General features: G+C 43.4%; 1 protein-coding gene across 3 annotated transcripts in view; it reads left to right on the top strand.

Annotated features, from left to right (window-relative positions):
- The first annotated feature begins 2,177 nt into the window (after positions 1 to 2,177).
- Positions 2,178 to 27,554, top strand: part of LOC147116713 (transcription factor Maf-like) — a 446,165-nt gene continuing 420,788 nt past the window's right edge. For all 3 annotated transcript variants that reach the window (XR_015078870.1, XM_085991832.1, XM_085991831.1), the window contains exon 1: positions 2,178 to 3,806. Coding sequence is in view for 2 of the 3 variants with exons in the window: in XM_085991832.1 (XP_085847958.1) it covers positions 2,797 to 3,806 (1,010 nt within the window). In the remaining variant the exon portion in view is untranslated. The remainder of the gene's footprint in view (positions 3,807 to 27,554) is intronic.

Genomic DNA, 27,554 nt, shown 5'->3' with positions numbered 1-27,554 from the left:
GAGTTTAATGGGGACACGCCCTACTGCGCAATAAAAGTTGAAATCATGAACCGTGCGTGTGGGTCATTGAGGGACTTTGACAGGATTAAAGAATGCTTAAAAGTATCCAGCAGGCGAAAGCATATTTTGCGACTTCCCCCGCCCCCCCCCCACCCCCCACTGTTCAAACTCCCGAAATCAACAGTTCCGGGTCTGAATGCTAAATATGAACCCGATTTCACATCACAAATGAAGAGATTGTGCCCTGGCCGTCGCTCCGAATGCGATCACCCGCTGGTGAGCGAGCCCAAGGGAGCTTCACTGAAGCACTCCAGCGGTATCACTTGAGCCCACTAAAAGCAAGATACATCTGACAATACAACAATTGAATCTGTATCTTCGAGACTGTAAACCTCCGAACTTAAGAACATAAGAAATAGGAGCAGGAGCAGGCCATTCAAATCGGGTTTTTTGCCAGCGTTTCGTTTCTATGAGCGAGGCCTCCACCAATTATTTATATTGCGAGAGAAATGTCCAAAAACACCTCTGCCACCAATCTTTTTGTTTGTGAATTGGACCTGTTTTTAGAATGAACTCTTGGACAATAACGATGAAATTGTACTATCCATTAGATTTTTTTTTAAGTACTCATTTTAAAATCGTAATGCTGTAAAGCGGTACCTACCCCGCTTAAATGGCTATTGAAATATTATGCTAAGTTTTGTTCTGGGAATGTATATTCACAGTATTCCACCCCAAATGTTGTAACAATTAAAAATGTTTAGGTCCGAAAAGACCACCATTACCGTTTTGCTCCGCTAGGGGTCGGTGTGTCGGTTCCAAAACTCGAACTGAACTGGGGAATATTTTCTTCATTTGTGACCATGAGAGAGAAGCGTTTGGTGAAATTATTTTACCGCGTTCGAGAGCTGGACGCATGCAACCCAACATATAGGTCGAGTTTTAACGTAAAGGGGGCACTGGTTCACCCTCACTTTGTCTTTTACATTTTAAAACAGTGGAATCCTTAACTCAGAAGGTCATTTAAAAATGAGATAAATTCAGTAGCAGCCTATGAGGGGCATGTTTCACCCACTCGAAGTTGAGCAGTTTGATTTTTCTTTACATTGCATCGAACATTTGGCTGAATTCCTACAGCATATGTGTGTGGGCTTTTTTTTGTCTCCCTCTAGCTCCGATCATTTACAGTGAACATTAAGAAATGCGCTCAGTGCGGTGCCCGGATCCGCCTCCCCTCCACTTGCCCTTTAGCAGAGAGTGCAAGGGTTAAGATTGGCAAACGAGAAAGCCCGGCGGTCACCCGGTTAAAGTTCAAAGGCCAAGAGAAACCCCCCCCCCACCCCCAACCAGTAAACAAACTACACTTCCAGCGACTGGCCTGTCTAAAATTAATAAATGCTATTTCTATTGCACCGACACGGGCTGTACGTCAGACAGAAATAGCCGCCGAACGGCGTGCAGTGGCTGAATTGTGCGGACTGTTCCAGATCACGGATTTCCCAGGGCCATTTTAATCATACATTATGAATATTACCTATTAAAACTTCAAGAGCATACCCAGGCGCTTTTTAAATGCGATGAGGGTTTGTGCCTCTACCACCCTTTCAGGCAGTGAGTTCCAGACCCCCCACCCCCCCGCCCCCCACTCTAAAGGATGGCAGAAGCATTAAAAAAGTACTTGGATGTGCACTTGAAGTGCAAGAGACCTACAGGGCTACGGACCAAGAGCTGGAAAGTGGGATTAGGCTGGAGAGCTCTTTGTCGGCCGGCACAGACACGATGGGCCGAATGGCCTCCTTCTGTGCTGTAAATTTCTATGCTTCTATAAAAATGTTATCTTTGACACGGCCCCATATTATATATATATATATATAGACACACACACAGATATATTTCTCTCGGAGTTTGCCATCCCACGACACTTTAGTTCTGCATATCTCGCCCCTTAAAGTAAAAGAAAACTTTTCTCTCTCGCTCTTAGTTCCCCAGCTGACAGTCAGCTGATCCGGAGCGTGTGATTGACAGTTTCAAAAGTTTGCCCGGCCGCACTCTTATGCTAAACAGACAAGGCGATGCGCCGTCCCATTGGCTGCGAGTGTTAGTCAATTTCCCATTTGAAATCTGACGTCGGGTCCTGTATAAAAGGAGCGATGCTTTTAAACAGAGAGCCGGCGCTCCTCGTCCTCCTGCTAAAATCGCAACACGCGTTGGGGACTGTCTTATCCTTTCCCCCAAAACCTGCAAAACCATCGCAATCCCTTTTTATTTATCCCGTATTTCTTTCTCTCTCTCTCGGTGTGCCTCGCTTCCTTTTTCTCCCCCACCCTCCCCTTCTCTTACCTTCAACCATTATAAACTGTGCGAGCAGCCAGCAGCCAAAAAAAAAACCCCAAGAGCAGCCACGATGAAGCAGTGAGTGAGAGAGAGAGAGAGAGAGAGAAGCAACACTCAGAGCTGCTGTGCAGACTCCATGAAGCTAAGACTCAAAAGGCAGAGTGAAAGGTCGTATTCTACCGATGCTGTCAGAGATCGGAGCCCGGAACAAGTCTCATTTAAAAAAAATCTGAAGACTTGCTAATCATAATAACCTCCCCCCCCCCCACCACCACCACCAACCCCCCCCCCCCTCCTCCTCCCTCACTCCCTCCCCACCAAGCAACCAGCAATCAGAAAACCAACAAAGAAATCAAGCTGGCTCTCTCTCCTACTGCCCAGAACAGTCTGATCGCGGCGATCGCAGGCGTTTGCCCCGGAGTTTGGAGGACTGGGCGTCCTAGTACCAATTGTAGCAAAAGGATGGCATCTGAGTTGGCAATCAGCAACGCCGACCTACCCAACAGTCCCCTTGCGATGGAATATGTTAATGACTTCGATCTGATGAAATTCGAAGTGAAAAAGGAGCCCGTTGAGTCGGAAGGCAATCCGGGCAGTCACTGCAACCGCATCGGGGGATCGCTGTCTTCCACTCCAATGAGCACCCCGTGCAGCTCGGTGCCCCCGTCTCCCAGCTTCAGCGCCCCGAGCCCGGGAGAGCAGAAAGCGGCGCACCTGGAAGACTTTTACTGGATGACCAACTACCAGCAGCTCAACCCCGACGCTCTGAGCTTTACGCCGGAGGATGCGGTGGAGGCCCTGATCAACAGCACCCATCAGCAGATGCAAGGAGGCTTCGATGGTTACAGGAGCCAGCAACAGCAGCAGCAACAGCAGCAACAACAGCAGCAGTATGCACCGGCGGCCGGAGCCGGGGCTGGAGCCGGAGCCGGGGCTGGTGCAGGAATGGCCGGCGAGGAGCTGGTGGCTCATCACCACCACCAACACCATCACCATCATCACCACCACCAGGGGCACCAGCACCCCGGGGGAGGAGTGCCCGCCGTTGGCACCACCAACACCGGCGGCGGTACCGGCGGCACCGGCGGCGGGGGCATGCACCAGCACCCCCACCTGCGCAACAACGACGAGCGCTTTTCCGACGACCAGCTCGTCACCATGTCGGTGAGGGAGCTGAACCGGCAGCTGCGGGGCGTCAGCAAGGAGGAGGTCACCCGGCTCAAGCAGAAGCGCCGGACCCTAAAGAACCGGGGCTACGCGCAGTCCTGCCGCTTCAAACGGGTGCAGCAGCGGCACATGTTGGAGAGCGAGAAGACGCAACTCCAGCAGCAGGTCGAACACTTAAAACAGGAGATAAGCCGGCTCGTCCGAGAGAGGGACACCTACAAGGAAAAGTACGAGAAACTGGTGACCAGTGGCTTCCGAGAAACGGGATCGTCCAGTGACAACCCTTCCTCCCCGGAATTCTTCATGTGAGTCTTGTTGTGGATTTGCTGTGCCTCCCCACTCCTCCAAAAAAAAACTTTTTGTAAAAAAAAACAAAAACTTTAAAAAAAAAAGTTTTTTTTAAACACAAAAAACCTGCCGTCTCTCTCCCCCACCCTGTCATCTCATGCATTATATATGCTTGCTATATTATAATTTTTTTTGGTTTTTTTTTAAATGAAAGGACTATATTAATAATAAACCTGCATGCTGGACATGTATGGATTTAATTAGCTTGTTGAAAATGGATTTTTTAAAATGAATTATGGCATGGCAAGAAATAATATTCGTGACTTTTTTTTTGCTCTTTTTTTAAAACTTGGAAGCAAACTCGAAATCAAAATTGCACCGTTGTTCCTCATCAACCCTTCCTTGAAAAAAAAAGTTTGCATCTGCAATGGGGGGAGTTGCTTTGACTTTAGTTCCGGCCTTTGCAATCATCAGACTCTCTCATTATGTATTATGCACTGAACTATTTCTGCAAAAAAAGAATTTGACAGACTGGATTTCTGTATGACAAAAGACTGGGACTGTTGCTAAGGAAATGCAGTTACTGCCGTAATGTTTGGGACATTATATAAAAAAAAGTGGTGTTGATACGGAGAACAGTATATAAGTTTATTAAACATGGGCTAAAACCCTTTCCACGCGTTTTTTGGGTTAACTGTGTAATTCCGCGTGAAACTGGACGCTTCAATAGGTTCACTCGCCGTGTGTGTTTGGATGTCATCTAATTTAATTACACTTTTTATAGTATATTTCAAGAAAAGGACAGTTATGTATCCCTACCGGCTGTAGATGCGAAGTTGCGGAATGTTATGTAGATTATAAGAGGTAGGTCTATGTAGCTTATAGGTTTTTCTCCTCCCACCCCTCTCAAATGTATATGAAGTCTAATGCACTAAGGTAAGATTGTTATGTTTCAAAATTGAGTTTAATTGTTTTGATGGACAATGGAGGGAAAACATCTCGGAATGAATTTACAGGATGGTACTTCCATGGTCTCCGACCGCAAATAAATATTATTTTTTTTCTAAAAAATCACAAAAAAAAGTTGAGCTTTTTGCAACATGCGCAGTGCACCCCGGAAAGCGGAAGGTGATGGGGTTGGATGGCCCTTGGCTTTTATCAACAGACTGCATTTCAAAGCAAAGTCTTCTTAAAGGGGAGGAGCCCGTATTTAATCTCATATGTGTGTGTGTGAGAGTGTGTGGGGTGGGGGGGGGGGGGGGGTTAAAATGTTCGTGGCGTTGTATCTTTTCCCCCTAGGACTGAATTGCACTAAAATGAACATATTATAACAGCAAGCAATTGGAATTAAAATGCAGAAAAAAACATAGAATGCTAATACATTGAAAAGTTATGCATGGAAAACAGGACTGCTGCCTGCAGACTGCAAAGTGGTGAAGTTTTCCCGTTTTACACAACTGGATTGTACCTTTAGACACAACATTTTACGCAGCCAACAGTGATTGACATTTTCTGTTTTCGTTTTAGGCAGCAGTTAGTGATGTTTTGGGATATTGCACTTTATTTCTAGGGATTATCCCCCTGGCTCTATCTGTGTGTGTGTGTGGGGGGGGGGGGTGTATTTTCAGATCAAATTTAAACAAGGACTAGCTATAATAAATTTTGAAATCTGGCAAGAATTTAATACTTTTTCTTGCCTTCAAGTTATACAATTCCCTCAAAAAAAGTATCTTGAATTCTTGACTAACCTCATGTGATTTTAACTCACAAGTGTTGTCTTTCAATTCTCCGCCCTATTTCCTTTGGCGTCTCTTATTATAAAGTTGCTGAATGATTTTAACAAATTTCTTTTGGAGAGGGCAGTGATTTGTGCGTATTTGAATCCAAACACATTGATGGGTTTTGTAGATAGACTGGAACTCGGGAAAGCTTCTGGAGATGGTTGCCACTGGCAGTATTGAGGACAGTGTGTTTTAAATGCTTGACACCCGTCACGTTTTGTTATCCTGTTCACAAGCCAGCCAGATCAGAGTTTCTCAGTCAGTGACCTATCGGATCTATTTTCGTCCAAAATATTCATTTGAATGCCACAATTCTATTTGCTCAGACATTTTGTCAAAGCACAAGTTCCTGGTGATGAAGTTAGATGATTCGAAATAGCAACCAACTTTTTAAAAGTCAGAAATGTTATTTTAGCCCTGCATTCACAAAATTTTTTTTTTTTTTTTAAATAACGTTGGTGAAAAATTAACATGGACAAGATTGTTTACGTTTATTTTTGGAGGAAACGCATTCTCAATGTGTAAATGTGCAGTAAAGGAGTTCCTGATGTTTACAGCGCTGAATGGGAGAACTGTTAGTGTTCATTCAACACATCAAGAGTATCACAATTTTACTGAAGTTATTCTGTTTTTGAAAGATCCGAATCTAAATAATTAGATCCGTTAGAAAGTACAGTTTAAAACTTCAAACACGCGCACATAATGGATATACATGCATGCATCGATGTGTGTGTGTATGTATAAAGTGTTTCTAGAAAATGATTATTTACAGGAGTAGGGAGGTGCAATCAGTCCACACATTCATACTTAAATTTAGCTTACATCAGCTGTTGTCGTTATTGTTGAATTTATTATACATTACAACATATGTGTAAAACATAAACAATAAAACACTTTAATATATAGTCCATAATGATCATCTGTCAGACCGTTCAATGACAAGTTCTTTCTAGCCTCTGCACAGAACATGCACCGGCTCTCAGCGGCCAATCTCTCTCTCTCTCTCGGCTGGCCTCACACGATTATCCAACAGCCAGATTCAATGTTTGGGATACCGAATATTTTAGTGCTAATACATTTTTTATTTCAAAATTGGCTGTTGAATTTTCACATCAGTCAATGGTGGAAATTTCAGTAAAACTTTACAGCGAGAAATTATTATTATATATATAAAAGAAAACGGCATTCAATTTGGAATACAGTTAAGAACAGGTGAATTGCACGCTGATACTGTCTCCCTTACATAACAGGCCGCTATCGATCGTTTCGAAGGTCACCGATTGCAGACACAACCAGGTTAAAGCATGGTAAAGGTTAAATCGAGAGCGTTTTCAGGAAAATATATCAGACCTTCGAATTTGAGATGAAAAGCACGTTAACTCCTTGGGGTCTGTGGTACAATTTTATGCAGGGGGAAAAAAAAGCTTATCATTTAACTTAGAAGAGGTGACCTGATGGATAAGGTATTTGCTTGTTCGCTTTTGACAATTCATTGTGTGAATCATCAACAATAGCTGAGCGGTAGGCACGCTCGAATAATGTACAGTGAAAGCAAAACTAATTAGTCAAAGGGTTAACGAGTGCTTGTTTTTACAACTCGGCCTGGCTTAGGTCATGTACAAATATTTATTTCATTTGGTTTGTCACCACGGTGGGGGCCCGTCACACGAGCCACGTTTTTAATCGTGATTGCAGCAGCTGAAGGTTTATTGATGTGAAACAATACGTAAATATTATCAGATGTGTCTGTGTGGTGTCTGGCTAACATCCACGATAGGAAGTGATGTTTTATATATGACTGAAGGAAGAAGAGCCATTTCGGCACGGTCTGTACTGCAAAGCGGACACAAAAGAAAGCGAATAGCCAATCCATAATAGTTACAAAAAAGTATTTCAGATGATATATACATGAGCGATAGATAAATAGATAGATAGACAGAAATACAGACAGATAGATAGATAGATAGATAGATAGATAGATAGATAGATAGATTGATAGACAGACAGAAATAGACAGATAGATAGACAGACAGACAGACAAATAGATAGATAGATAGATAGACAGACAGACAGACAAATAGATAGATAGACAGACACAGATAGATAGATAGATAGATAGATAGATAGATAGATAGATAGATAGATAGATAGATAAATAGATAGATAGATAGATAGATAGATAGATAGATAGATAGATAGATAGATAGATAGATAGATAGATAGATAGATAGATAGATAGATAGATAGATAGATAGACAGACAGACAGACAGACAGACAGACAGAATGAGAATATCTCTTTGCCCCTAAATTTGGACTGGGAGCATTGTTACAATTTTGGTCTCCTAATAGCTTGCTACTGACGCCAGTCAGTGATGTGTGATTTGTTTTAAATCCTCAGTATTAACTATTGTAATTAATAATCCGAATGGTTTGTGCTTGAATCTTGTATCAGACTCGCAGCGTTTCCGTTGCAAGACACGAGGAACTTGCCAGGGTATATTTCTTCAACAAAGGTGCTGGATCCATTAGCTGTTAAAGGGCAGGAAGTCAACGGTGACATTCAAGAGCAGATACCTGATGGGAGAGTTGCTTAATAGAGTCTCCCTTTAAACATCCCTGCTCCTGCACATGTCAAATCTCAAGAAAAGTCGTGCAACAGAACATAAAATCGGCGCGGCGTCTTGCAGAGATTAGATCAGTCTCACGTGTTCGGGTTGGTGGCATTTGAGTGTGCAGATTAAAAGAGTTTGAATTAGGGCCATTGTTTCAGAGTTATTCGTTACAGAGGATTGCAGAGTATTTCCCCACTGCAGTTACTCTCTTCTTTAACCCGCCTGATTGCCATCAACAAGAAGGAGAACAAGCAAAAAGCCAGGGGAGAATAAAACGACACGGCTTTGGTTAGAAGGAAAGGAGGCGTTTTGTTACTGAAATGTGAGAGCTTCCAGCTTTAGCCTGTTAAAGTGCAGCGAGCAATGAAACTGCGTGGAGAAGTATAGGTGTCAGAAAGAACAGCTCAGTCTCAATTCAATCTTTCGGTTCTCTCTTTCTCTCGCAAGCGCACACACACTTTCTTACTTTCTCTCTCTCTCACACACACACACAGTCCTCCTTTCAGTCTCTCTCTCTCGCACATACACACCTACTTTCTCTCAGCACAGCTTTGTCTTTTACACGCGTGCTGCTATCTTGCTGCACCCCTTGGTCCTCGTGCCTTATACACTTGTCTATCTCACACATACATGCACACGTATCTATCTCCTTCTCTCACACATACACAAATACAGATCCCCAGTGCATATACTATCCATGTAGATACATTATACGGCCTACATAAAGAAATCTAGGTAGAAATGTATGGGTCCAGTAGACACAGATGGAATTCAGCGACAGGAAGACAGAATGGAGCCCAGCGTGAAGTGCTTTCCTCCTTGACTTTTTATATTGTCCCGCACTTTATATCATAGAATCTTACAGCGCAGAAGGAGGCCATTCGGCCCATCGTGGCTGTGCCGGCTCTTTGAAAGAGCTCTCCAATTAGTCCCACTCCCCCCTGCTCTTTCCCCAATAGCTATGCCTTTTTATTCCTTTTCAAGTATATATATATCCAATTCCCTTTTGAAAGTTATTATTGAATCCGCTTCCACCGCCCTTTCAGGCAGTGCATTCCAGATCACAACAACTCGCCGAGTAAAAAAAAAATCTGGCTCCCCATCTGCCCTCTGGTTGTGATTTACAACAACTAAAAGTGCATTGTCCGCTTCCCTATGTTTGGCTGTCTTTTAATATTTTTACTCTAATCTTCATTACTTTTAACATAAAAAGATGTGTATAATTTTCCCTTCACTAACCCACTTGCTAATGGACATCCAGTAATTCAGTCCCGCTGCACAGAGCTCGCCAGCTGGACGGGTTCTTATTTAGAAAGAGCAAATCTGAGAGCAGGAAATCTGGGCTTTGTAAGAGTGTTGCTGCAAGGGTGTGTGTGTGTGGTGCTGCGGCGGGGCGGTAAAAGCAAGCCTCGTGTTTTCAACAACCGCCTTATAACAGTGTAAGAAAGGCGAGCAAACGGGTAAAGGCCGTATTTGTTAGTAAAACTGTAACTGCTTTATAGATCTGATAACAAAAGAAAGCACATGGAAGAAATGAGCTGAAGTTTTCCAGTGAGATGTGTGTGTGTGTTATATGTGTGGATTTAGACTTTAGGCGTCTAGATTTATACAGAATCACTGCTGGGAGACGTTAATCTTAGGCTTGCAATATTATTTGCTAGTGTTTTGGTTTTTTTTTGGGTGGTGCAATGTTCATGTATGTCACATTCTTTCGGAATGTGCGTGAAATTGACAAAGATCCAAAAACACATTCCCAGAATAGCCCATGTTTTAAAAATTGGCCAAACACGCAAAGTTAAAATGTAACGGATCGTCAGACAAGGAAGGGTTAAAATTGGAGAGCTTCCAGTCCTTGAACTTGGTCCTGGATTTTTTTTAACTCTCTGCAACCGTACAAAGGCTGTCTAATAAAGTGGAGGAAGGTTGGATTGAACACTTTGGGGCAGTTCTGCCAATTATATAGTTTGAAGCATTAATAATAACAGGATCATCGGCAATAATTGGAACAATGCAATACCTACAGCATCTCACCCCCCAACCCCCCAACCCCCCAACTGGAAAGGTTGCAGCCACTAGCAGTATGTCAAGGTAGCGTTGGCAATGAAGCAAGATTAACACACACAAACGCGAGTCACATCACAAGACCAAAAACACCCTCTGAAGTCGGCACTCGGCGGAAAGATCCCGGGAATGTCAGCAAGACTAAATTCTGTCACAATAAAGAGGTGAGAACAACAGCCGAGGAGATCAGCTCTCTCTCTCTCCTTCCCATTCCCTCTTAGACATTCCCGAGCTCTCTTTACCGCTATCCCCCCAATGCTAAATAACCGGCTTGTACTTCGGAGTCGTCTCAAGATAATGGGAATAGGGTGATCCCGGTCCTGAAAGGGAAGCAGAACTCATCTAGCTAAAACACGCCCTGTAGTTGTACACCGGATCTTCACCAGTGCCTGTATTTAGATTATTATGTGATCCTGCACCTCTCTCACACACCTTACCACCAATTAGTGTAGCTGGCCTAGTTTTTTCTGTTTTAAAACAATTGTTCAGACCCCTTACAGCCTGTACCTGTGACTATTCGAAGTTAGGGGCTTGTATTCTGAATCTGCACGAGTCTGTTTAGTAAAGGAGTGGGGACCTGGTTAAATAACTTCCTTACTGGACCCAGACTTATGGAAGTGAATGCCATTTGGAATCCCATTGGTTTGATCAGGAATACTGTTTTTTTTTCCTAGGCATATTTCAGCGCGGTTACAGATAACGAAAAAACTTCTTTAATTCGCAAGCAAGGGAGTTTGCAAGGGATTCATCATAAAGTCTTCACCTTGCCCCATCTTTTGTTATGGGTAGCAGGCTATTTTCGAGATTCTTTTTTTTTAAATGTAAGACGTCATGGATATTTGGTGCGCCTATCGACCGAGGTACCTGGTGGCATGTGATTGGACCAAAGATAGACGCACTTGATTCCCCACCCCCTGCTTCTTCCGTCACGGAATCCAATGTGAATGGTACAGCACCTGCACTGGGTGCTGATCAGATACACCGCTGACGGGTGTGAGGTTCTAGCAGCACTGTTTGGGAAGAGGTGGCTACACTTCAAATTGCAGGGTTATCCAACGCACACGCCGGTGTCCTCTCGCCAATGATTGCCCAATTCATGTATTTATTACTTTCAGTCTCGGGTTAAACAAACAAAAATAAAAACCCAGCAAAACACAACCGCACGACGGGCAAACTTGTACAAACTTATTGGCGACATTCTGGGTGCGAGGCGTCAGCTGCCAATCTGGAACCAACTTATTCCAATTGACCGGGAGGGGCAGAGGGAAAATTCCTGGTACATTTTTGCCTTCTGCCCTTGCACGTTTCTGTACACGCACTTCCTCAGAGCTGCCACGCTTCCTGTCACCTAAGTGTTTCAGCTCTGCGCTTGCATTTTGCTTCTTCAGTCTCATGTTCAGAACCACGACTAACTGCAAAGTCTGCCTCCAACTTGAAAACCTCCCTTGTATAATTGTACATTGAAGTAGATTCAGAGCCATCAAATGAACAATTCTTTGTGGAGGGGGTGTTCGGAAGACAATGCAGACTTGGTGCAGAATGAACTTGGGGGCGTTTCCTTTTCGCTGAGCCGAACCTTTTCAAGGTTAACGCGGGTAAACCTAAACCCAGCTGTACATCAGCCCGGGTGAAGCACGCAGCCACCATTAATTGCTGCTCCTACAATCATATGTCTTTTCCTCTGTTGTGTAGCATTCAGTCACACCTCGTAGGCACCGCTTCGCCGAGAAAGAAGCCATCAAAAAGTTGCATTCGGTCAATCAGTGAACTCCACCATTCATGACTTCATTCAATAGTGTGAGTGATGTGAAAAAGCACTAGGGCGGAAAGATAGCAACCTCAATGTTGTACCTGGCGCATTTATAATAATTATTACATGGATACTTCTGGTTTCGAAAATCCCGTTCGGGGAACACCTCCATTGCACTACACTGACTGTAACCTACTTCATTTGCTGTACAGCGGGCGTCCTGGGGTCATGAAAGGCGCTATGTAAAGGCAAACCTATATTTTCTTTCTTTTCATTTTACACCGTGTTTACAGTTCAAACCGAAGACTCGCCGTCTGCATCCGGCGTTATTTTGGTTACTGCAGAGACACGTGACCCCGGGCCCAAAGCAAAACATTAAAAGATGAAAAAAAAAGAGGAATAAGACAACGATTATGGTTTTTTTTTATAGGCTAATGCCCAGCAGGTCAGTCAGCGTCCGAGAGAGAAAAAACAGGTTCCTGATTCCAGTGGGAACCTCCAGTGGCGAAAAAATATTATAATTCATATCGCTTTATGTTGGGATTAAAACAATTTAACATTCTGACAACCTTCTCTGACAGCTACATCTTTCAATTCAAACTGATGTTAAATGATTACTGCTCACAGAGCGATCAGCCGCACTTCAATACAGTTATCATAGGGAGAACCCAGTAGGCGTCAACCCGTTAATCCCATTCATTTCTTAAAGTGTGCACACTTAACGCAAAGGGTATGAACTACACAACTCCCGAATGGTGCGTTTCTGTGTGGGGGTTTCTTTAAACTGTGATCGTGAGATGCATTGTCGGCCCCGCAAGTTAGCATCCAGCAGATCATATCTCAGATTATCTGATAATTAAAGGGTTAAATCCATGCCAGGGACATGCAAAGTGCACATGGAGCAGGTTTGTGCACAAGGTCCTGCATTCGAGCGTCCTTCTCAAAGAGTTCAGTCCCCTCTGGTGCACCATGCACGGGAAATGAAAGTTCAGGGACCAAGGAGATGAGGAGAAACTTCTTCACTCAGAGGGTAGTAAATCTATGGAATTTGCTACCCCAGAGAGCTGTGGAAGTTGCAACATTAAATAAATTTAAAATGGAGATAGACAGTTTCCTAGCAGATAAGGGAATTAGGGGTTACGGGGAGAGGGCAGGGAAGTGGACGTGAGTCTAGATTCAGATCAGCCATGATCCTATTGAATGGTGGAGCAGGCCCGAGGGGCCGTATGGCCTACTCCTGCTCCTACTTCTTATGTTATTATGTTCTTATTGAAAGAGAGGAAATTGAACTCGTGGATAGAGCAGAATACGGTTAATAAAGGCTTCCATCCTGCATAGATTCCAAAATAGGAGTGTATGAGCCGAGGCAGCTTTAGCAACCGATGGATGTACCGTGTGATGTTTCTAGATTCCGAACATGTCCCCATTTGAGATTGTTTCTAACATTACGAAACCTTTTCGGAATTACACATATAACCAGGTCACCCTTTTGAAGGAAAATCCCGATGTACTCGGACAAATCTCCCCGTCTTGGACCGGTTCTCATCACGCTCCTGTTCTCGATCACCTCGCTTCCACCTGGATGGTCAGCTCCCAGTCTCACTCTCCCTCTAGAAAAACGATCCAAGATCTGCATGAGTTTCTCCAAATGCAATAAACACGATTCACATTTATCATTATTATTATTATTATTATTATTATTAATAATTGTGTTTGGTGTTTCCAAAAGAATGTAGAAAGCACCACTACAATCGAGAGCTGTAAGGTCAGTAAGAACACTTTCTCTGCGCCAAAGGACCGCTATTGGCGTATCAGGAGCATTCGCTTGGCACCAATTCACATTGAAATATTGGTGCAGTGTACGTGTGTCTGTCATCTTAGAAGTGGCTGGCGCGGCGTTAAATTGGACAATCAGATTCACAAAGATATGAATTAACAATATTACCTTCAATTTGCTTTCGTTGCAGTTTGATTGGATGCCAATAAAAGTATTCACTGCCGCAGGCATATGCCGGACGTGATGTGGTCGATGACTAACATCTGGGCTGCAAACATGCACCAATGTACATTCAATGGAATTGGCTATTAATATACAATTCAAGGACCTAAAATGTGTTCAGAAAATTAAAAGAATAGAATAAGTGGAGACATACACACAGCTCAACACATTGTCTGCACGTATTCACTCTGTAATACCTACACTTATTCTGTATAATCTTTTCTTTTCATTTCTTTCTCATCTTAAGTGTATTATATTGCATCAATTACATTCGTTTATTAACGAAAAGAAAAGGAAAAACTTCCATTTATATAGAGCCTTTCACAACCTCATGACGTCCCAAAGCGCTTTACAGCCAATGAAGTACTTTTGAAGTGTAGTCACCAGTTCCTAAATTACACCCCACTTCAAAAGTACTTCATTGGCTGTAAAGCGTTTTGAGATGTTAGGTGGTCGTGAAAGGCGCTGTATAAATGCAAGTCTTTCTTTTCTAATGTAAGAAACATGTCTTTATTTTTCTTCCTTCCTCTTTCCTTTGTTTCTTTGTTTGTTTCTTTATTCCTTTCTTTTTCTCTTTCCTTCTTTCTTTTTATCTCTCTTTTGTTCTTTCTCCCTCTCACAAGCACACATGATATCCGGAAGATCATACACAAATGATGTGGCAATATATGCCTATTATTAGATAGTCACCTAAAGCCATCGATTATTAAAATTCGTTTATGGGATGTGGGCGTCGCTGGCGAGGGCAGCGTTTATTGCCCATTCCTAATTGCCCTTGAGAAGGTGGTGGTGAGCCGCCTTCTTGAACCGCTGCAGTCCGTGCGGTGAAGGTACTCCCACAGTGCTGTTAGGAAGGGAGTTCCAGGATTTTGACCCACCGACTATGAAGGATGGAAGGTAAACTTAAAAGTCAGAATGATGTGTGACTTGCAGGGGAACTTGGAGGTGGTGGTGTTCCCATGCGATTCTAGATGCATAATTATTTCATTGGAAGTCTGAATTAATCTGGTTACTGTAAATTTGCGCCTGATTTTGGGAAATGTTAGGTGTTGGTGCTTTTTTCAAGGGGGAGGGGGGGCGGCGGCTTCACAACACAAACCGCACACCAGCTCCGCTAATCTTTTCCGCCCCAATGTGTCAACTTGCTGCAGCGTACGTGTCAACTCCTCATTTAGAATATTTGACTGAAAAGCAAAAATGCGCACATTAACCGCCAAGGCATTCAAATAATAATAACCTGGCAACAACATCAACACAAAAAAAATCAACCAGTTAGTTCTAGAAAAATAAAGCATAAGGGGAATTGTTCTACAATGGGAAGAGAGCAATGCGCCAAAGCTGCATGCTTTCAAATGTCACTCCACCCACACCGGCGGCCGCAACAGGCGACACGCAGCGTGGGTTTCACGAGTGTTTTAGATCAGAAACTGGGAGAGGGGAGGGGAGCCATGTCGGTCAACAACTCCGAGAACTGAAGCATCACCACGGCTTACCAGAACAAACGGAGGTGACAGGTGTTACAAGAGTGGAAACACTTGTGAACCTTCGCTGCAGCTTTAGTAATATTGAAACTGAGGATAAACCGGCGGGCCTCTGTGGGACACTAGCAAGGTGGAGGGGGAGCTGTTGCGAAATACATACACATAATAAGATATTCCCCATTTTTATACATCTGCTAAAAATAATTGGCCATATTGTCAATTGCACTCCAACTGATAGTAAACCAGACACGCATAACAGGTCCATGAACACCTGGATGACAAAGGACAGGTTCATATTTTGGTTAGGAATCCAAACCTGAAAAAAATAAAGAGCCTGCATTTCTATAGCGTCTTTCACGACTTCAGGACACCCCAAAGCGCCAAACAACCAATGAATTACTTCCGAAGTGTAGTCATTGTTGGAATGCAGAAGTTAGTGATACTGGGAGGCGGCGGAGGGTGGGGAGTTCATTGAGGAAGAGGATCTGCAAGAGAATTTTTTTCTGTCTGTCCCTTGCATTTATTTTAGTCAATTGATCGATGTTGGTTTTTTTTGCTTGTTAATTCCCAATTAATTGAACGCGTTCCTTCCACATCCCGCATACACACACTTTCGAACCAGATTGGTAGCCCACGCTATCTGTCTCAAATAAATGCCAGTTGTATTGTTTTACTGTGAACATAACCAGTTTAACTTGGGAGTGCCCCGCACTGGATGATACATAGTACGTTTATACGGTGCAATATTCCCTTTCTGTGAGAAACACCACTATGTGAGTTGTTATGATCTGGAATGCGCTGCATGGAAGGGTGATGGAAGCAGATTCAATAATAACGTTCAAAGGAGAATTGGATATGTACTTAAAAAGGAAACATTTGCAGGGCTATGGGGAGAGAGCAGGGGGAGTGGGACTAATTGGAGAGCTCTTTCAAAGAGCCGGCACAGGCACGATGGGCTGAATGGCCTCCTTCTGTGCTCTATGATTCTATGATGTTTTATGTAAAGTCTAAAGTAACAGTTGTAGTTTTAGAGCCAGGCTTTCGCCCTACGGTTGGACGGTGATAAGTGGACTGGTGGTATGGAAGCGAGGGCTTCCTGTGAGGATCATGTAATTGACCCTTTTAGAGAAAAGGGAAACCGAAAGCAGGCACTACCCCAAACTACAGGAATGAAGCAGCATGTTATTCATGCCGTGTATAACAGGTACGGGAGGCTTGTAGGGCAGAGCAAGAAGCGTGGCTGCTTGTCTATATAAGGCAACTGAAGTTACCAATTAAATATCGCAGCTATTACAAAGTTACTAAATCAATCAAAACACCCATTGTACAGGTATTGACTTATTCATTTAACTTTAGTTATACAATGCAAAGTAACCCAAATAAGGGAGATACATTTGGAGAGATAGCTAGATGATAGATAGATAGATAGACAGGCCAAATCAAAAAACATTCGCATTTAGGGACGGGTATTACCAGTGTGTGTGTGTGACAGAGAAAGAAATACTTGAATACAGATAAGTACAAACCCAACTAAGGACAAATGGTTAGAATGTTCAATCCAAGTGCATAGATAGATAGCTGCCGAAACATGAGGAGGTACATTTAAACTACAGTGTAGACAAGTAGAATTATAAACCTGTAAAACGGGCCTGCTTTGCATTCTGTGTCGTATTCCCTAACCTTCTCTTAGGTCAGGGCATGTTAACATTGAGCATGACAGCAGGGCAGCACGATTAGGACACACTTCATCACTCACTGCAATGCCTCAGTAATTCTTATGCAGATTTTCAGAACAAATACATTGATGGTACTTTTTCTAAAAAGATAAAGTTGTGAATTTGTATTTGTTTTTGGAAATGTGAGTTCAGTGTGGTTATGGGTTATTGTAAAGTTGATGAAGATATCACGTAGCCTGTGAAGAGAGACAGCATTTCTGTGGCTACTTCGGGATAATGTGTGTGTGTGTGTGTGTGTGTGAATGTGGGCATGTATGTGTGTATGTTTTGTGTTCCTATGTGTGCATGTCTGTGTGTGTGTGTGTGTGTGTAAATGTGGGCATGTGTGTGTATGTGTGTATGTGTGGTGTGTATGTGTGATCTGTCTGAGTGCATGTGTGCTGTGTGTGACAATGTGTGTGTACGTGTGTCTTTGCCTCTGTGTGTGTGTATGTCTGTGTGTGTGTATGTCTGTGTGTGTGTCTATGTGTGTGTGTGTGTCTGTCTCCATGGGTATGTGTATCTGTGTCTGTGTGTGTGTATCTGTGTTTTTGTGTTCTGTGTCTATGTATGTGTCCATGTGTGTGTTTCTGTGTCTCTATATCTGTGTGTGTCTATGTGTGTGTTTCTGTGTCTCTATGTCTGTCTGTGTGTGTTTCTGTGTCTCTATGTCTGTCTATGTGTGTGTTTCTGTGTCTCTATGTCTGTCTATGTGTGTGTTTCTGTGTCTCTATGTCTGTCTGTGTGTGTGTTTCTGTGTCTCTATGTCTGTCTATGTGTGTGTTTCTGTGTCTATGTCTCTATGTGTGTGTGTGTGTGTTTCTGTGTCTCTATGTCTCTGTGTGTGTGTTTCTGTGTCTCTATGTCTGTCTATGTGTGTGTTTCTGTGTCTCTATGTCTGTCTATGTGTGTGTTTCTGTGTCTCTATGTCTGTCTATGTGTGTGTTTCTGTGTCTCTATGTCTGTCTATGTGTGTGTTTCTGTGTCTGTGTCTCTATGTGTGTGTGTGTGTTTCTGTGTCTCTATGTCTCTGTGTGTGTGTTTCTGTGTCTCTATGTCTGTCTGTGTGTGTGTTTCTGTGTCTCTATGTCTGTCTGTGTGTGTGTTTCTGTGTCTCTATGTCTGTCTGTGTGTGTGTTTCTGTGTCTCTATGTCTCTGTGTGTGTGTTTCTGTGTCTCTATGTCTCTGTGTGTGTGTTTCTGTGTCTCTATGTCTGTCTGTGTGTGTGTTTCTGTGTCTCTATGTCTGTCTGTGTGTGTGTTTCTGTGTCTCTATGTCTGTCTGTGTGTGTGTTTCTGTGTCTCTATGTCTGTGTGTGTTTCTGTGTCTTTGTCTGTGTGTGTGTTTCTGTGTCTCTATGTCTGTCTGTGTGTGTGTTTCTGTGTCTCTATGTCTGTCTGTGTGTGTTTCTGTGTCTCTATGTCTGTCTGTGTGTGTGTTTCTGTGTCTCTATGTCTGTGTGTGTTTCTGTGTCTTTGTCTGTGTGTGTCTGTGTGTGTGTTTCTGTGTCTCTATGTCTGTCTGTGTGTGTGTTTCTGTGTCTCTATGTCTGTGTGTGTGTGTTTCTGTGTCTCTATGTCTGTCTGTGTGTGTGTTTCTGTGTCTCTATGTCTGTGTGTGTGTGTTTCTGTGTCTCTATGTCTGTCTGTGTGTGTGTTTCTGTGTCTCTATGTCTGTGTGTGTGTGTTTCTGTGTCTCTATGTCTGTCTGTTTGTGTTTCTGTGTCTCTATGTCTGTGTGTGTGTGTTTCTGTGTCTCTATGTCTGTCTGTGTGTGTGTTTCTGTGTCTCTATGTCTGTGTGTGTGTTTCTGTGTCTCTATGTCTGTGTGTGTGTGTTTCTGTGTCTCTATGTCTGTCTGTGTGTGTTTCTGTGTCTCTATGTGTGTCTCTATGTGTGTCTGCGTGTGTGTGTCTGTCTGTGTTGGCAGGATGCTTGTTCCAAATCATTTACTAGTTTCTTTTACAAAAAAAGGCTCCCACCATATTTGCGAAGAAGCTTCCTCGAAGTTGTGTCAGCATTGCAACGTTCAAGATGATCGATCTCGAACAGGTCAGGCGATGAAAGTAAAGCAGGTAAAGCAAAACGGGGAAGCCACGTTTGACCGCGGAATGCTAACTAAAAACAGAAAACGATGCCAAGTGTGTTTTTCTGTCTCTAAAACGGGAAATGGTTCTGAATGTTCTTTAAATCCCCCGAGAAATTAAAGGTGCCATGTGCAGGTGCATTTTGCCGACAATTTTTGTTGTTGCAAAAAGAAAACAATTGAAAGCATAATTTTTTCGTTGTCAGATTGGGCGCATCCGGCAAAAGAACATAAAACGGGGTTTTTGCCGTTACGGCTTCGGGATCTTTATTTCGGCGGAATGTTCCGTCAGACGCGCAAAGTTACCGCAAAGTTCGCGTGCAAGACATTGGCGCCTCTCTCCACTGGGATCTCACAACGAATATCTTATCATTTCCATCTTAACTCTGGGCAGGGAGAGGGAGGTGGGGGCTGAGCCTGGCGGTCGCGTCGAAACAAATTACTCAGAGGGGAGGGAGATTGTGAAGCCTTATCTGCGATTTCCAGAAATAAAGGCACGGAATCAAGCGGTTCAGATGCCTGTTCAGGATGTTTGGGGGAGTGCGGCCGGTTATTATACACCGAGTGCCTCTTTTATTGTGATTTGTGTGAAATGAGTAAAAACTATTTCTTTCGATTTATTTAACTCCCCCCTCGCCTCCCCCAGTGATATCGCCACTGAAATGTCAGGATATTTTAGAGGATTTAAAACGGCAATGAAGCCTGATTAATCGATTAACACGGAAGATAGAAGCAGGAGTAGGCCATTCGGCCCCTCGAGCCTGCTCCGCCATTCATTGAGATCATGGCTGATCATCCAAATTCAGTATCCTGTCCCTGCCTTCTCCCCATATCCCTTGATCCCTTTAGCCTTAATAAATATATCCAACTCCTTCTTGAATATATTTAATGAATTGGCCTCAACTGCCTTCTGTGGTAGAGAATTCCACAGGTTCACCACTCTCTGGGTGAAGAAATTCCTCCTCATCTCAGTCCTAAATGGCTTACCCCTTATCCTTAGACTGTGACCCCTGGTTCTGGACTCCCCCGCCATCGGGAACATCCTTCCTGCATCTAGTCTGTCCAGTCCTGTCAGAATTTTATAAGTTTCAATGAGATCCCCTCTCATTCTTCTAAACTCCAGCGAGTATAAGCCCAATCGACCCAATCTCTCCTCATACGTCATTCCTGCCATCCCAGGTTTTATAAGTTTCAATGAGATCCCCTCTCATTTTTCTAAACTCGAAGTCAATGTATTAATTTCAACCTATCACTTTAAAGAAGACATGGATTTTCATAGCGCTCTACCGTGGAGTACTTTTTGAAGTGTCGTTGATGTAATGTAGGAAATGCTGCAGCCAGTTTGTGCACAGCAAGCTCCCACAAACAGCAGAGAGAGCAGACGGGACCTCGGTTTAAGGTCTCATCCGAAAGACGGCACCTCCGACAGTGCAGCACTCCCTCAATACTGCACTGGGAGTGTCAGCCTAGATTGAGTGCTCAAGTCTCTGGAGTGGGACTTGAACCCACAACTACCTGACAATTGGATCAGAACCATCAGTTTCCCCCCTCCACATTATGAGGATTACACACACACTCGCTGAAAGTCACCATATTAGTATATATTTAAAAAAAAGGCAAGATGATTATTACAGGGAAAGCCCAAACGTTTGTCATATAAGATTAATATATATCTATATATATATTTAATCAGTTGCAGGGCTAAATTGAACTCTGTAGTGTCTGATGATTATTGGCGATCGTGGTGAAGTGACAAACAGCAACTAATACCCTTGCAGATGGACCTTGCAGTGGTCACTGCAATACCGGGCAATGCAGCGACACAGCACACGCTACCTGGCCAACAATGTACGGCAGTCCTTCCCTGACCTGTATTATATGTAAAGATGCGAGGTTCGGGAATGGGACACCCCCTGAACGGTCACTGCAAATATCGGGTTGGAATTTTTTTAAATAATCAGGATAAATGTATATACATACAATATTTATGCCTGTGTTTTTGTTGTGGTAAAATTGTTGATTTTTGCTATATATACGCAATATGGTAATAATTTGATGTGAGCAGTGGTTTTGCTTTAAACTGGCCGACAATGGCAAAATTCCTCATCGGATCTAAATTTAGCGATCTGGTACTCGGCGAGGACAAGGGACCCAATCCAGTGTAATCCGAACCCCCGAATATAACTCACCTTGCGACTCACCTTAGGTCTGGCTCTCATCTAAAATCGTTTGGTAAAGAGTACATTGCCAAATAGTGACACCAATCCTTGTATGTGTCCTTAAGTATATAACCACACTAGCTATGATTAAAATCAAATTGGTGAAGCTAAATTTAAAAAAAAAAATAGCTTGAAGCACATCGCAGGTCAATCAGTAGCTGAAAGATAAAAAAAATTCACCTGTTCTGCCAAAGGTTCCCATTCAGACATTAACCTGTTCCTCTCCTTTCAAATACAGACAGGTCTATGTCATCGTGTTCTAATTCTATACTATGTATATGAGCTTTGTATTTAAATAACGCGAGCAGCAGGGAGGGCAATAGATGGATTGTGAATTGAGATGTACTTTTGAGACGGAGAGGGTGGGAGTCGCGTATTTAATTACTGGGTGCTGCAGAGTTCATCAGCTCAAACTCATATCATATGAGATGTTTATAACATACCCTGTTGGGTGTCTTGTTCAGGTAAGTGATTCTTTTTGGGCGGGTGGTGGTATTGGGGGTAGAACCACTTTCTGTTGTTGATTAGGTCATGGATCACAAGTCACGCGCGAACATCTACTTCAGAAAGCGAAAGGAAGGTGAGTTGTCAATGCAGAATGTCACGCTGCCCAGGGCAGTGCACCCTTTTCCATGCCCCCCTGTTTTTTTTTAAAGACTTGCGCGTTGTTTGTCAATGGGCGCGCATGTTGGGGATGGGTTACAAAAGACATCTTGTCCTAGGCTTTGTGATTTGGTCCCGGCGCTCCCATTGATTGCAAGGAGAGAATAAAGTAACTTCACCTTACAGTCAGAGTGATGATTCTCTCCCGCCCCCCCCCCCCCCACCATACATAGAATATGTAGTGTAAACATATCGCACCGCTTTAGAGTGCTCTTTTGTGGAACCAACAAAGTCTCCTCCATCACAGTCCCAAAGCACTGTGCATGCAGTCTTACTGCATTGAGCCGCGTTTGGACTGAGCGCCGTGTTGGCCAGAAGGCCAACTGCACGGCGACAGATGTTATACCCGCTGCAATGTGAACTTTGCATTTTAACGTCAGTTTATATATTTGTGGAAGCACATGTCACCATGACACTGTAAACACATTGCATGTTGCATCTCTGTTTTAACAAATGTGGCGTGTAAGACAGTCTGTCAAATAAGAATGTCCCCTTTCATAGATCATGACATCATGTAGCTGGTGAATGCTCTGAATGTATCCTTTGAAATGCTCATTATAGAGTTATGAGAAGGTAACAGTTCAGGTCTGAAATGAACTTTAATCAAAAAAACTAAGTCCTGTGTGAGGATTGGTTTAAAGGTCTCTTGACCCTAGTGGAGTCACCATGTGATGTCAGACCAGAAAAGAAAAGTTTTATTCTAAAAACGTGGGCTGGAAGTGATTAATATCTTACCCGCTAGTAACATGGACGTTTACTTTAGAGTTTCGAAACGCCAAACTTCTTTCTGTTGATTGTTAGAAATATCACCTCATAATATATTCAATTATCATCATATTTTTGCGCAAGAAATGTATCTGCCGGCTCTAATTTATCCAAATTCAAACTTCAAAGACATCTTGATAGTTTTACCTCAAGGCCAGGTGTCAATACCTCCGTGAAGAACATAATGAATTGGTGTCCGATTACATTATCATAGAGTAAGACACTGAGTATCTCCAGCTACAGCAATTAAGGCCATGAATAGTCATTAGTGCCATTGTCCATGTATGAATACATTAACTTTGATTTAACAGGTAATCCTTTTAATCCATTTTTGTAACCCATGCATCTAATTTACCCTTCATACCAATGAGTTTTCACTTTTCTGATCCTGAATATTTGAACACCGATTTCCTCGGTTTCTCAACCATAAGGAATGGGTGTAACTTCCTATCATAATTGAAAGCTTACAGCCGAGCTCATTCGGTTGGCTTTGCCGTCATTTCTTCAATAAATGGAGTCTGCTACGAGAGTTTCCTAGTAATAGAGTACAGAGTACATGGATGGTAGATTGACTGGACGATTGATTGACCGCAGTAGCCTTTGGTTTCGCCCTTCAGTCATCCAGTCTGCCGTCCTCTTGGCGAGACAGCACACGGCCATGTCCATTATTGCTCTGTCATTGTTGTGAGTCTCGTTGCTTGCAACAATTAATCCACAATTCTTTCAATAGCGTCTAGTTGTTCACATGACTTATAATCAAGAACTCCGAGAAATGGTTCTCCCGCAGAACGAAAGCAATGGGGAAACTGGCACCATAGATCGTGTTAAAAACCATTGAGGGACATATTTTAATAGCACTTTTCTTACCATTTTTCTTGAAGCAAGTAGGTCACAATAATAACTGGACGAATTCGAATGCTTCCACTGCTTCCACGGGCAATGCCTAAAATAAAAAGAGAGAACGCTGTAAATACTCAGCAGGTCAGGCAGCATCTGTGGAGAGTGAGAGAGAGAAACAGAAATGGAAGATGTTAGAGATGAACTGTTCCTAAGCAAGTACAGAGCCGGGGCAAAGGGAGGGGGGAGGGAAGGACAAAGGTTGTGATGGGGTGGAGGACAGGAGTGATTAAATAAAATGATGATGGTGTACGGGGGTGGTAATGGGACAAGTAAAGCAGCAGAAGATGGGACTAGAGGAGGTGTAAATGATTTCAGCAGAATAGCAGAGGGGGGTGGGGCATGACAAAGTTGTCAAATGGAAGAAGGCTGCCATGGTCCGGGAGTGCGGTGGAGAAAGATGAGTAGACCCCAGGGGCGCAGACTACCGCACCGGCTGTGTGCCGATAAGTGATCCCCACCTCAGTTATCAACCACTGGAAGGAATGACTGAATCAAAACCTTACAAGAACTCAGTGGACGACAGACGCTATTGAAGCGGCAACAAGGATACCTAAACACCACTAGCAAGAATCAATACACTTAGATCTTCCAAAATGTGTGTGAGGTTAGCTATAAGGAGTAATAACATTTCAAACCATCGTCTTCAACCCTCACCACAAACTCCCCATCCTCGCCGCAGACTCCGTCCTTTTCAATGGCCACTGTCTCAGGCTGCTGTTAGCCCTGCTGGTCCATTCCACCGGAGTTGAGCTTCTGACCCCTTGGCCTCTCCATCTCAAAGACCACCTACCTCCACTTCCCTAACATCCGGCCGCTGCCTCGACCTCAGCTCACCTTCCATTGAAACCCTCCTCCGCACCCGTCTCACCCCAGATTAGATTATACGAATGCTCTCCCACCCTCTACCCTCTGTAAACTTCAACTCATTCAAAACTCTGCTGCCTCTATCCTATCCTGCAACAACTGCCACTCAGCCCTGTCCTTGTTGACCTACATCAGCTTCTGGTCCTTTAATGCCTCAGATTTAAAATTCCCAATCCCTGCTATTAAATCTCTCCATAACCGCACCCTTTAACTCCAGTGTTACAACCCCTCCCTCTTGAACTCTCTGTTCCTCTGGCTCCAGCCTCTTGTGCACCACGCCCCTCGGTCCCAACATTGGAATTTGTGCCCCTCACTCTAAAATTCCCTCCCTAAACCTCTCTCTCCATGTCACTCTCCTCCTTTAAGTCCTTTCTTAAACTGTTGACAAAGCTTTTGATCGCCCTCCTAAAATCTCATTCTTTGGCTCGGCATTCATTTTTTCCCCCTGAACCCTCTGTGAGGCGCTTTGGGACGTTTTCCCTCGTTAAAGACACTAAATAAATGCAAGCTGCTATTGTTCAAGGGCCAAATACTTTAAGCCAACAAGATGAGGTGCCGTAGCCAAGTCCAACACAAGGGTTAGAGGAAGGTTAAACAGACAAGCACTGACTGAGAAATGAAAGCAAAATCTTTCAGTATGTCTCGGACGGAATTTGTGGAGTGGTGTCAGGTGAGTGAGATGGAGTTACCATAAAATGACCACATCAGGGGAAACCCAAAGCCATTTTGGGCGAAAGAAGCAGATTTGTTAAAATAAGAGGCTTTGCATTACAGTATAATGTCTGTCCGATAAACGAGGACCAATTCACCACATCAGTTCATCACTGAAGGTTATACTTCAAAGGGCTAATTGAGCTCTTGTTTGTAATTTAAGATGTCTGTACTTAACGCGAGCCGTGCACTGCTTAGCATGTTTCAGGTATTGGTATCAAATCTGTCCCAGCAGCACAAATGTCCTCTTGAATTGCGCTAAGAGTGGCTTTACAATTAGTCCCAAATGTGTCCATTTTGGTGGCAAGTTGGACATCCTTCAGACTGCTGCTGAAGTAGCTCAAAATCATTCTGTTCAGGGTCTATCAGAGCTGTTGGTCCCAAACTAGTATCTCTACCAGACAAGTTCCGCGAGGGGCACTGATAAGATCCTAGTGCATTGATGTCATTGGTGTCCATAAACAAATGAGGCTTTCACCTGCCACAAAACCTAGGCTCTAAGGTGAACCTTCAGCTATCTACAGGAAAGTGACGTTTGCATCGTTTATTCGTTTTCTTTAACCAAAGTGCTACTCGTACATACAGAGCAACGCCTTATAATGAGGTGGGTTTTATAATCCAGATCTGTTGGTCCATCGACAGTGTTATTAGATTCTTTGTTCTGGACTTTGTTCTGCTACCCTCTCTGCCAGAATCCATGTTTTCAAAAGGCGGAAGCTCCCAGCTGATCCGAGTCCTGGTCAGCCTCAAGAGAGACATCCGAACCTAGCACCCGGAGAACCGCTAACTCCGCAATGGGGTGGGATGGGGCAGGTACTGGGGCGGGACCCGGAGCGCCGCATTCTGGAATCAAGTGGATGCGGAAGCAGAGTGTTCTGTCCCAATTAGGCTGCAGGTTGGTATGTGGAGCAGAGAAGTCTAGACTAAGGCCCTTAATCTTTCCAGAGCAAGACAGAATTCCGGGACTCTGAATGATATATATTTCAATGGAGTATAGATTTAAGTGACCAATCCCGAAGCGACCCACTACCCAAATCTTAATATTTTGCAAAGGAGAAATCAAACATTCAGACACCGTGTTCGCAAAATAATTGGACGTTTTTTATAACATCACCGCAGGGGACATGCAACAAAATAATAGAACAGATTTCAGTGGAAATTTTTATGAATGTTATTAATTTTTCAACGAATTTTGCAGCTTTGTCGAAATCTTGTTGTGTAGGTTGTCCATTATGCAGCTTTCCCAATTCCCCGAGAGTCACCAGGTTCAACCTAAGTCTTGGGCCAAGCTGAAATGTGACACCCCCCCCCCCCCCCACCACCACCCTCAGTGCACCCTTTTCCAGAATAAAGATTTTAATTTTAAATAGCTTCTTTGGCCCATTTCATATTTTATTTCCACCACCCCCTCCCCTTCCATTCACCAGCACTGGCATCTCTCATCTCGAAGAGAACACCCCAAAAAAATCACTAAGAAATAAATGTATAAAAATATATAAAGTTTGCGCACTCAACTACCAAGAGGCGCATCCAATGGTAATAAAAACAAATGATTGAGTGAGATGTACTCTTGGGACTGAGGGCGGATCACTGCGGATAGCATTGATCACAATAGCTTCTGTTGGAAATTCGCCCAGCTTCTAATCAACGCTTCAGTCTAAGTAGTTACTGTTTTGCACAGGTAAGTGACTTCTGAACTTTGATTTTTTTTCCAGAGGAGGAAGATGTTTTGACTCCCAGCCGTTAGGTTTGCACGGTCGGTCAGTTCGTTACTTCAACCACCCAAAGGAACAGGGGTACTGGGAGTGATGGTGGCTGAGTGAAGAAGAGCGCTCAATACACTTCCCCTTACCTTCTCCCACCAGTTGGTCATATTGGGAAGTGTTAATAATCATAGTTCTCTCAGCAGTTCCCTCGTGGGCATCTTCAGCAAAGACAATCCATAATCTCTCTCTCCTCTGTGGAGAGTAAACAAAGTATTTATAAATCAATCGATTATTTAAAGTCTTTCATTTTGAACTGATACGGAGGAAGGCCAACGGATATGGGAGTAAATTCGCTGCTGTGATGTTACAGTCACCACGTAATATTACAAAGGAGCTGTTATAAAGTATTATATGGATTAAAACAGTACAAAAATATTTTGGGACTGATTGG

This window comes from Somniosus microcephalus, chromosome 6 (assembly GCF_052327205.1).
Source record: "Somniosus microcephalus isolate GS21.2 chromosome 6, FLI_Smic_1.0, whole genome shotgun sequence".
Lineage (NCBI taxonomy): Eukaryota > Metazoa > Chordata > Chondrichthyes > Squaliformes > Somniosidae > Somniosus > Somniosus microcephalus.
The sequence above is the reverse complement of the archived record's forward strand: the minus strand, read 5'-3'. Positions and strand labels throughout refer to the sequence as shown.